The sequence below is a fragment of the Hipposideros armiger genome, unplaced genomic scaffold (assembly GCF_001890085.2).
Source record: "Hipposideros armiger isolate ML-2016 unplaced genomic scaffold, ASM189008v1 scaffold_84, whole genome shotgun sequence".
Classification (NCBI taxonomy): Eukaryota; Metazoa; Chordata; class Mammalia; order Chiroptera; family Hipposideridae; genus Hipposideros; species Hipposideros armiger.
Window position 1 is genome coordinate 3,361,309 of NW_017731434.1, and position 12,572 is coordinate 3,373,880.

The 12,572-nt window shown below is 36.9% G+C and overlaps 1 protein-coding gene across 7 annotated transcripts in view; it reads right to left on the reverse strand.

Moving 5' to 3' along the window:
* The window catches only part of ZZZ3 (zinc finger ZZ-type containing 3), a 101,662-nt gene extending 91,976 nt beyond the window's left edge, over positions 1-9,686 (reverse strand). For 4 of the 7 annotated variants that reach the window (XM_019644025.1, XM_019644028.1, XM_019644030.1 and 1 more), the window contains exon 1: positions 8,964-9,045. Coding sequence is in view for 2 of the 7 variants with exons in the window: in XM_019644032.1 (XP_019499577.1) it covers positions 8,964-9,421 (458 nt within the window). In the remaining 5 variants the exon portion in view is untranslated. Of the gene's footprint in view, positions 1-8,302; positions 8,439-8,963 lie in introns of all 7 variants that reach the window. The other 3 variants (XM_019644033.1, XM_019644029.1, XM_019644032.1) reach the window with 3 other exon arrangements.
* Between the last annotated feature and the right edge of the window lie 2,886 nt (positions 9,687-12,572).

Genomic DNA, 12,572 nt, shown 5'->3' on the forward strand with positions numbered 1-12,572 from the left:
AAGGTTCTCAGCTAGGATGTACATCAGTCACTTGTGAGGTGTTTTGTTTAAAAGTAGGTGTCCAAACAGTACCCTAGTATGGGTTCTCAAAGTGTGGTCTCCTCACCTACTAAATCTGAAACTCTACCCAGCCATCCATTATTTTTGAAAAACAAAAACAAACATTCCAGGTGATTATGATGCATGCTAAAGTTTGAGAACCACTGCTTTATAGTTACAAATGAATAATTATTTCCTTGGTGAAATTTTGCTAACTATAGAAAGAATTGAACTTACCTATATATGTGGCTTAGGTCAAACTGGAAAATGTCCTGACTCATTAGCCAAGTACGAATGGCATTTATTCAAATTTAGTGGTAACTCTGTATCAGTTAAGTAAATCAATTACTCTCTCCTTCATTCTTCATGAGAGAATGTTACACTATGTTTCCCCAAACATTTAAAATCCCCAGGCCAAAACACCACCAAAAATCTTTTAGAAATAAGACTAAAACTTTGCATAACATTTAATTTCCACAAAAGATCAGCAAATAAAACAACACTAGAGTCTGAAATGTAGGTTAAATTATTCAACAAAATAGCTAATTTCAACAGCTATAGGCCATTTATAATATTATGGCCCTAATAATGAATGACGGTAACAAAGATCTATTTGTAAAGGAAATTAAGTGTATCTTCCAGAGTAACAATGGGACTTATCTGAAAGAAAAATTATGTGCATCAACATGGTAATAAATCTTTCACTATGCCTTTCTTTAAAATTAAGGAAGTGAAATGGAGGGGTAGAAAAGGGAGAATTTCTGATAAGAAAGCTGTACTTACACTTGAAGCCAGCCTCAAATACTAACTAGGTAAGCTCTTAGCTGATTCTCAATTTTTTTGGTAGCCTACAATTTGACTTTATAATCTGCATACCACAATGTACTGTTCATAAATATCTTAAAAGTAAAATGCCTTAAACATAAACTGGGACTTTTTTCTTGGGAGCAAAGGCACTCACAACATTCTTTGAAATAATAGAGGATACCAGAGGGTGTCTGTCATAAGAATTAGAATGGGAATCACTGCTTAAAAGGAATTCAAAGAATGAAAAGAAAGCTGCCAAGTCATAGAATAAAGTCCAAAAAGCCGTTAGCTTGGTCAGGAATGCTGTACTAAAATATTCAAAACAAAATTTTTAGGTGGAAAAATAAAATAAAAGCTGAGGTGCTGTTGTAGGTCATGAGTGACAGTAATTAAAAAGTACCCTATTTGCCCAACTAACATAAAATCAGAACCAGGGTCTACCAATCTGAAAACAAAGAAGGCTTTTTTCCCTTTGATATCCCCTTCTAGGGAGCTCTTGAAAGCTGTGAATGCCATGAGAAAAACGTCTAAGTCAAAGTGCTGAGCTCTCCAGGTATAAAATAGACTGAATTCTAGGATTTCTCACGTTACTCCTATCAAAACAGGATAAAGATGCAATAATGTTTATAAAGGAAATTAAAGTTCAAAAACAGACAAAATTATTCTATGGTACTAGACATCAAAATGATGGTCTCCATGGAGGGGTGGTGGTTAATGACGAGAATAGGGCAAAACCCCTTTTGATAATGTTCTGATGCTTACTAATGATTACACAGGTGTGTTCACACTGTGAAAATTCACTGAACTGTAAACTCATGGGAACTTTCTGTATTTATCATATTTACATTTAAAAAAAAAGCAGGGGGGGGGGAAGGAAATTTTCCCTTGGGGAATGAAACTTTATTTTTCATTACTACATTTTGTATTACTGCAAAAACATTAAAAAATTTATATTTAGTGGAGACAATTAGGATTAAGAATTACAAGTTTGGGGTGGGGAGTAGAGAGTTTAATATAGAGAAGTATTGCAAAGTTCCTCAAGGGCTATCAGTAGATCAATCTCACAAACACACATATATTTTTCAGGAGAAAAACATCTTGGTAACTCTCTATAATACAGCTAAGCCAATTAAAGCATTATTTCGCTTTATGAAATACATAAATATGCATTCTAATAGGGAACATAATATGAACTGCAGGATGTTTTCCTTAAACTTCCGACCAATAAAAAAAAAAATAGTAAGTGCCAAAATACAATTAGCAACTGCTATTTTCTGGACCACTTCAGTGCCTTTTCGCCAATCAACTCATCCCTTATAGGGTAGCAGAATTCCAGTAGAAATAAAAAACAAATTATGTTCCAGTCCCTCTAAGTCTCATCCCAAATGAAGGAAAAAAGAAATTTCATCACATCAAGTTCTTCATCTGCAACTCTCTGATTCCTAAACACAGGATACACATCTTTTCAAATATTTATTAAGGTTTCACACTCACAAAATTAATCTGGTTTTTCTTCCTAGCATTAATGTAATCACACATTAATCTGTAAACAGTAGGAAATATTAAAGTCACTATTTAATAAAATATTAGCTTTGAAGCCATCAGTTTTAAAATGTAAATAAATACAAATATCTTTTTTAAATGACTAAGATCTTGAACAATTATTTCATAAAGGAAAAAAACCACCCTTCCTAAACAATAAGAACTGTCAATATTAAAAATGTTCTCATTGGCATGGATGCCCCCACTAATGCCACCCGGAATTTCTTAGATTCTTCATTATCAAATTTCAGGAAATGCACCACACTGCCATGCTGTTCTTAACAGTTGAAGAAGGTATTGTGATTCTGTAACACAAGTCCTAGAACTACCAATTACAATAGCACTTCTTCATTAAACATATTAGAGGCATACATCAAGTTGTATATTACTGTAGTTAATAAAGGAAGCTTAAGCACATACCCTAAACTGTTGATCTTATAAGTTTCTCTAATTCTATAAAATCTACCAAAATAGTTTTTCTCTTTACAGTAAGCCTTTAGTACTATACTCTTAAATTATTTCATATATTGTCTGCTCAAAAAAGGAGAATTTGCTTCATTTAATCCTACTAAGTTCTGAGGTATGAGAAAAGAAAATTTCAAATTTTGGATGACAAGAAATTATAAAACACTGTTTTGTACAGAATGAGCTTTATTATCCTCAATTTAGAAAGTACTCTTAAAAAGCAATCAGAAAACAAACACAATAAAGAGACAAGGGCAAAGAATATTAAACATGTCAAAGAATTATCTAAAAAACAATATTAATCTTTTTAAAGTTTAAGATAAAAATTAAATATCAAATATAAATGCAAATTAAAAATGAAACATAAAACAGTGGGAAAATAAAGGATTATTTTAATAAATAGAGTTAAGACAATTTCCAATTTGGAGGAAAACATTTAGATTCTCAATTCACACCAATGCCAGATGAGTTAAAAACTTAAATTTATTTAAATCTAACTTAGAAAAACTAAAGAAACAGTATTAAGTATTAAATCAGTATTGTTTATTTATTACATTTCTGGAGAAGGGAATTTAAGATCAGTAGTACAAAATTAGGTCAAAAGATTTGTTTACATTAATTTTAAAATTCTGTTTATTTTAAAAATTCACAAAAGAAATACATCTATTAAGCATAATGTTTCACCTCAGTAGTAATCAAAGTGGTATAATATGACTTATACCCTATTGAGTTTTTATAAATAATATTTAATGTTCAAATATAGAGCAACAGCCACTCCAACGTGAATATAAATTGATACTTTGGATGAATATTGTGACAATGCATTTTAAGAGACTTTAAATTGTACCTAAAAATAATTTCTGGCAATATAGTAGACGATAATACTACATACAGAAAACATCTTATGTATAAATGTTCTTCACACTGTTATTTATATATGCAAACAGTTGGAATAGGAGAATAATACAACTACACATGGAACATAATACAACCGTTTATAATAATGGTTATGAAGACTTATTGTGAGAATGGGAAAAATGTTACCTAACATTAGGTTAAAAAGCAGGACATGAAATTAAATATATGTTTTATCTGCAAGTATAGAAAAGATATATATTTAAAATAATGGAAAAAATATATCGAAATGTTAATATAGTTCTATTAATTCCTAAGATTTAAAATCCTCAAGCCAGCCATTGAAATCATTAACACACACACACACACACACACACACACACACACACACACACACACACTTTAATCAAGACTTAAATCAAGCACTATCTACCATCACTGTACCACTGAAGGAAGCCTGAGGCTTAAATTAACATTAAAAGACTAAGAGGGCAGGCAAAGCAACAACAACAAAAAAATCCACTACTATACGAAACTGAGTCTCACCTCAGGACACTCAGTGTGTAAGGATGGAACTCAATATCGGGGTTCAAAACTATAGAACTGAATCATACAAACAGGATATTTACTAATCCTAATTATCTGCTTTCAAAATTCATCCATCAACAAATGTTCTATATTCTGTAGACAATTGATTATTACTAATATCAAATATTAAATGCAATACAGGTAATCCCCTGAAATATTAAATAAGGAAATAAATAAAGGCAATAAAATGAAACAAAGAAAATTCCATAAACAGGACCATTTTTATTTGTTATCATCAGGTAAGTTCTGTAAGTGAACTTTGAGGAAAATTGAAACACACTTAAAAAAACTTTGAAAAACGTTTACTCTTATAACAATATTTTTTAAAAACACCAATTTCTTACTTCCTTAAACACGGTACATAGAATAAAAGTTTGTTTATGATTAAGGTCATCACTGTGACACACCATGTACTACATACTTCTCTACAGTCTTGTATCCCATCAGAAGTAATAAGACTGTATGTATCTACGTAACAGCCTTACAAAACTATTAACTTCCATAGTTCCATCTTCTTTTTAATAGCACTTCTTCCTTTTCCCTAGAAATAAATGACATTTCAGCTGTCAATGTGCCTAACTCCAATTGTCAAACCTGTGGATTATAATCTGAGGGCTAAAAAAAAAAATCTGATAACCAATGCTGTTAGGGCTGCAAAACTGGAAGTTATTTTACTCCAATTAGTAATTTCTAAATAAAGACCACAGGATAATTGTACTTGGTTAGTTCTTCTGAAGGCTCAGAATCCCTGCTGTTTCAAGTAGCTGACATCACTAGCACTCAAAAAGTCGTTGAATTACTAATTTATAAATATAATGGAGTTCCAAAAATAACTGAATACGTAGTTTGAGAGTCTCCTCAGGGAAAGTTACTCAACTCACTTGTCTCTGATAAGACAAAAATTACCTACATAAATGAGAAAGAAGAGCTAAAAAGAAAAAAACAAGAAGAGGTGAGGGCAAATTCAAACAAAATGGCAAAGTTCATATTTCATGGTTTCAGAAGTCAAGACTTACGAGTTTGGGAAATATTTACTGATAGTGTTTTTTTAAGTATAATTACAGTGGTTAATCACAGTATTAACTACAGATCTTTACACCACTGTGTACCATATCTACATTAAATACTACTTTAAGAATCAAAAAGTCTTCTAGCAAACATTCTTTAAAGTTAAATCCAGACTTAATTTTCATATGAAATTAGATAGATTTTTTAAAAAGCACCTGCAACATACTTCATGGAAATATCTGGCCAAGCAATTTACTGTAATCTCTTGGACAATGATTCAAAAAGAGGTGAGAAATAAATGTTCTTGATATAATTAAAATGTAACAAGTATTATAATGTGCAGTTTATAAAGTTAGAGGTCTATGGAAATTAGCATTGTATCAGACCTTAAAAAAAAAATCCAAGTGAGGACAAATCAATATATTATCACTGTTATTTTCTCTGATGACTAAAGCTCATTAGCTCTCATACATCACTTCTATGACAGGAATAATTGAGAAAAGTAAATAAAATTTCTTGGTTAAGTTTTATAAGCAAACTCAAATCATATAAGACATTTTTCCTCTTCTTTGGATTTTCTCTGTAAATTTCTAACCAGTACTTTAGATAATTTAGTCTGCACCCATCTTTTACAGATAAGTCTTTTATAGGCTGGTAATTCCCAAGATCCGCTACCAATAACAGTTTATAAAACAAAGTTGTAAGTGTAAGGAACATATATTATTGCGAGGATCAGATGCACATGTGAACTAGCAAAGGTCCAATTACCAAGCAAAATTTTGTAGATAGCTTTGCAAAGGCCATTATAGAACTGTGACATTTGAATCCATTGTCATTTTCACAATTTCTTACTTCTAAAAACTAATTAAAATGTGTTACTTAACAAGAGGGCTATACCTAACTATAATTTCAATTAAACATCAACTTCAGTTGCAGACTTTCTGACAGGTGATATCAAGCAATTTCGGGGGAGGACCAAAAACTGTCTAAAAAAATTATTTAATAGGAAAAAAATGCTTCAAATACTGATTCCAAATTCTGGTAAAGTCACATTGCCCTCCAACCAACTGCCTATTCTTGGACCACAGCTCTGTTAACCTTCTACCATCCTTTCTTTTCTCTGCAACTTCTCCAATTCCATTTCAGCATCAACATATTCTCATGTCTTTTCCTCTTTCCCACATCACACCTCTCAACTACAAGTTTTATTCCTAAACATTCCTATTTTATTACAATAGAAAACCACACTGCCCAAGAAGAGTGGACATTTTTTTTTTTTATGTGACAGGTCTGGTAAATAATATTGCTGGTAGGTTTGGGAGGAAATATACAAAAAATAACCATCATAAAATTCTGCTTAGCAACTTTTGAGTATATGTATGTTTATATCAACTACTGATATATCAACCACTCTCCATTTGAGCTCACTACATTGCATGGTCAGAACTATTATTTTAATTTAGCTGATAACTTTTAAAACTTCTGAAAAACTTCTATACTCATATTTGGGTTACAGTTTAGAATATGTAGGTATTATAAAATATAAACATATGCATATGAGGGTAAATATATAACAAATATTAAACATAAAAATATAAAACAAGCTCTAAAATATTTCTTTAAATCCAACTTTACATGTACTTTGTTTTTGTACAAAGCTACCAGCATACCAAATCTCTAGTGCAAGAATAATAACGCTATCATTCAAGATATTTTCACAAAACTATACAGCCCCAAAGTCTGTGCAAACAGAAAATTTACTTTTTTTAAAGTAAGAATGCATGAGTCAAGATAATAGGCATACATACATTACTAAACAAAAATTTAACTGAGTAGGAAAAATTTTACTGATTGGCAATGTATGATTGTGTCTTAAAACAACATCCCTCCACTTCCTTCTCTTCATTACAAAAAAAAAAAAAAAAACACATGGAAAAGTACCTGAAAAATACACAACTACCACTAAAAGTGGTCAGAGATTTAAGACTGAGGAAGGAAACTTGGTAGAGAGGAACAGGGAGACTGTTACTCTATATACTTTTCTGTATTAAATGTAGAAACAAATAACATTTTTGCAGTTTATTAAAAATTATGAACTACCTGAGTTATCTGATTAGTTTTATAATTAACTCCCCACTAATACTAAACAAATATTCAAGAAGAATATTAAAAAGTCTACAGTATTTTCATTAGACTTTATAGTTGGAGAAAAATTTGATGTCACTCATTTAAGGAAAATTGAACTCAAACTTTGATACCAAAGTTTATGAAGAGTTTGCTTTTAGTTAAAAATCTGACTTAAGACATTCCACTATTATCTTAAATATGTAAACTAAAACAACTATCCCTAAACATCAAAGATGGCAATCTCCTAACACAATAGTAATCAAAATCTTATCGATAATTATGAGTTAATAGGCACGTACAAAGATTAAAAGAACAATTTTATTCTAACATCAGGTACTGTCAGAGACATAAGGGGTCCCTCCAAATACTGCCAAAAGTTATTGTAAATACAAAGTAAGTTAGAGTGATGAGCAAATTATCAATGACTAAATAAATGGGAGTGAATGATGCCCAGAGAGAAGAAATGGAAGGCGTCTGAGAATGGCCAGTGCAGAAAGGTACTGCAGCAGAAGCAAGCGACAGAATGGTTAACAGGTTTGGAATTCTTTAGAAAATGGCAACAAGGGGGAAAACTGACAAGAACGTTTGAAAGTAAGAGCAACGGTATCCAATGGAATCGTCACGTCTGCGCGAGCACGGCTGCAGACTTCCAATGAGTTGGGACAGGGGTGGAACTACTACTGCGCGGGGGAGAAGGTGCCCGGGCTGAGGGATGCAGACTGCAGGTGGCCGTGCGCCCGCAGGGGGGTGGGGAGGAAGACCGTGTCGCCTCAATGGGGTCAATGTATTCCCTTCAAGACTAGAGGAAGCTGACACAGCATGTCTCCCGGCACCAAGAGGCACTCGCCCTGGCCCCTCCCTAACAACTTGCCTGGTAGAAAGAGTTGCGGGTCCCAGGCCCTCGGAACCCAAGGCTCCGCCATCCAGGACAACTGCTCTGCCAACAAGGTCCCGCGAGAATCGAGAGATCTCGCGACACAAACCCACTAGCATCTCGCGAGTTTCCCCTAGAACCAACATGGCGGTACAGAAAAATCAGGAGCTCGGAACTTTAAAAGTGCTTCATTAATGGACTGAAGAACGTGTAAAACAGAGCAAGAGCAGGAAGTCTCTTCCTCCTTACATTTCTTATCCTATTTCCCCTAATAGAAAAGGAAAGTGGCAAGCTATTCTAAAACCCCCAATGACCACGTTTATACTACAGATACAGCATCCCTCAGCCTCAACCAGCCTCCCTGTCACGTGGAAGCACTCTCGGCGTGCCCGTCACGTGGGCTACGCTACTTAGCGAGCGCGCGCCCGTTGCTTTCCCAAGAGCCCTCCCCGCCCCCCTTTCGCCCGCGCACACGTGCGCGCGCACCCCCGCCCCACGTGGGGGCTTCGCCGTTGCCGCCGCGTCCTCCAGTCCACCCCCCTCTCAGCGCTCGGCTCCAAATCCGGGTCCCGGAGCCGATCGTACCCCGGGTTCCCTCCTCTTCTATTCTTCCTCTCCAGAGTCTGGCCCTTACCACGTGCCCTGAGCGCGTGCTCACCTTTCTTGCGGGGCCGGTGGCCGCGGGCCACTGGAGGAGGTGCCGCCACCGTGGCCGCTCTCCACCCCCGCCACAGCACTTGCTCGGGTGGCCGCCGCCGCCGCAGGAAGCTCGACAGCGGCGCCGCGGCGTTTCCAGGTGGGTCCCCGCCTCCCGCTACTGCCACTTCCCGCAGCACCAGCGGCTCCTTCCGGTCCCCTCCTTTCTCCTCTCTGGGCCGGGCGGGCGGCGGCGGCGGCTGCAGGCGCGCTCACTACACCGCCTGCTGGTAACCGCGGCCGGTGCAGTGCCAGCGGGCTGGGGTCCGCCAAGGTCCGCTCCCGCGGTCGGCCTCCGCCTGCGGGCGAAGGTTGGTCTTCGGAGGGCAGGACCCAGGCCATCCCGTGAGACAGTCTCAGTTGGCCCTGCCCATGGAGGAAAGGCGCCCCAGTAGCTCCGCTGTTGGAAATCCGCTTCATCCTGCCCTTTGTGGCTCTTGACAGATCTGTACACCCTAGCCCCCTTAGCAGTCCCAGGCTAGGAAAATATCAATATGTGTATGTGATATATGCTCCTGCCTACCTCATCTCCAACCGCTTGGTTCCCTCGCTCACTCTAGCTTTCCGCCTGTTCCTGCAACACGCAGGCTCAATCCACTTGAGGACTTTGCGCTTTCTGTTGTTCCTTCTGGCTAGAGCAGGAGTTGGCAAACTGCGGCTCAGGAGCCACATGCTGATCTTTGGGTGTATTCTGTCTCAAAAGTTTGCCGACCCCTGGAAGAGTCAATCCTGCCTCTCACAACAATTTAAAAATTATTTGAGAGCCATAAATATATGTTTACATAATCACCTTTATGTGAATGTCCTTTAAAAATTTTATAAATGAAACTGATAGTTTTATTTTCATTTTCAATTATACTTCAGAGGCTCGCGAGCCGCAGTTTGCTGACCCCTGGCAGCTCTTCCGTCTCAAAAGTTTGCCAACCCCTGGGTTAGAACACTTCCTATTGCTTTTTAACTCATCGATGTTCAATGCGTATTTCAAGCCCCTTCTCAAAGGTAAACCTCTGAGACTTCCGAGACCACTATCCACAAGAGCACACTTGCACCACTGTTCTTACTCTCTACCTGCTTATATTTCTTTTGTGAGTTATCACTTCCAGACTACAGTAATTCCCCGACTTACAAACGTTCGAGTTGCGAACTTTCACAAATACGAACGGACCTTGCATTACGAACATTCGTAGATGCGAACAAATCGCTGCAGCTCACGTGTCTGCCGGACATTGTCACAGTTGTGCTGCTGTGTGCTTACTGTGCAGTGTGATAGTGTACAGGAGTACAGTGCTCAGTCAGAGCCCAGGATGTCCAGAAGAAAGAGGAAGCTTACTAATGAGGACTTGATGGAATTACAGGCCCAGCAAAAAGATGAACAGAGCCAAGAGGAAGATGTAACTGAAGAACCAGAGATTCACAACACAGGAAATTGCATGGGGATTTTCTTTGCTTGAAGAGGCACCCGTTAGCTTTTGAAGCACAGGACCCCAACGTAGAACGATACACAAAGGTTGCAGCAGCCGTTCAGAATGCCATCCAGTGCTACAGAGTCCTCTATGATGAGAAAAAAAGAGCTACTACTCAGACATCACTGGATCGTTTTTTCAAGAGGGTAGACAGAATTGAATCCATCAAAAAACCTGTGTCATCAACATCAGATGTGAACAAAATTCCATCCTGCCCTCCATCTCCTATTGCTGATGATCCTTCAGCTCCAACATCTCCCTCCTCCAGTTAGTAACTCTCTTCTTGTCAGTTCACTTCACGCAATCCCCTATATGCCAGTTGTAATGTACTGTACCACCATTTTAAGGTAACTGTAAAAGTAAAAAGTTTATTTACAGTATTTGTGTGTGTTTAGTTTTTTATGCTTTACATTGTATATTTGTGTCAAAGGTGTATAAGACTCACTTTGTCGGACTTACGAACGAATCCGACTTACAAACGTTCTCGTGGAACGGAACTCGTTCGTAAGTCGGGGACTTACTGTATATATGTCAGTCACCTACCACCAAGAAAGTGAGATCCTTAGAGGCAGGGACTTCTAACTTTCGCTTATTTCTATATCCCCACACCTGTGTCTGGCACAAACCAGTGTTCAATACATACTCTTAAAGCATATCAATGAACTATATTGAACACGCAGGAAAATAAAGCCCAACACATACTGATGGAAGTAAGTACTTACTTTGGGTTGATAGTTCCATTGACTTCACCATTTATGAGGTGTGAAAAAGCTGAGCTAAATCTCCTTCCCCATCTACAGTCTGAAGATTATATTCCCAAAATATAAAATCCAATGGTAGAAGCCATATTAACTGAAGCTCTTCTGTAATTGTCAAGTAATTGTCATATTAACTGAAGCTCTTCTGTAATTGTCTGTAATTGTGTAAAAATAGCTTTTCTATTGCTTGGCTTTGGAATTTTTTTTCAGGCAAGTATATATATATGTGTCTCTCTTTATTTCACTAAACAAGTTATTAAATAGTTGAAATGGCTTTTTGTTTTGGTTGAGAGTTCAACCCAAAATAACATCTTCAAAGCAAAGGGTCACAGGTATATTTTTATATTAACACATCAACAGGCCTTTATTGAACCTGATTGGTTCCAGGCCCTATACTAGGACTAGAGACACAAAAATAAGCAAAAGAAGATTCCCCTATCTTGCTCTATATGCTTATAGAGCCAAGTTCTATTTATAATAACCATAACAACTTCTTGAGTCCTATGTGCCAGGCAATATGCTATGTACTTTTTATGCTTTATCTTATTTTAAGCTTGCAACTATCCTGAGAAACCGTTTTTTGCCGTGTATAATGCGCACGTTTTTGCCCAAATTTGTGAGGGAAAAATAAGGATGCACATTATACATGGGTAGTACTAATTCTGTATCTATATAAATGTTTTTAATTCCTTTATGCTTATGAATTAAAATTGTAATAATAAATAAATGCTAAAATTCCTTTATATAAAAATCAAGTACCTAAATGTAAACAAATAAAAATTTGAATTAAAAGATTTTTTTCCCTGCAAGTTTGGGCCAAAAACATGGGTGCACATTATACACGACAAAAATACAGTAGATATTATTAGTGGTGGGCACTAATATACTAAATATACTTCTCAGATCCCTGTCAGGAATGAAGGACTTATTACCCCATCAGCCAGGAGTATTGCCCACAGGCAACCATCAGCTGTTAACCTGCTTCTGGCATTGTTCAATGTCACACCCCCTCCCAAGGAGACCACATCCAATGACTGATCAACTCAGTACTACTAATAGGAATTGTTGGAAGGCCCAACCCTTGGGACAGTTCCGATGGAAAATCCCATCTCCAGAACAACCTGCAACAGCTGAGGTATACCATTAAGACTACATCACAGCTCATTTTCTCCCTCTGCCTGATTCTTCTTCCCTTCTCACGAATGATGATCCCAAAAGCATTCCCTCATAAATCTGCACACTAATCATGTAAGAGTCCGTTTCCTGGGGAACCCAACCTATCACACTATTCACATTTTTCTGATAAGAAAATAGGCTTAGAGAGGTTATGTAATTTGCCCAAGTTTGAAC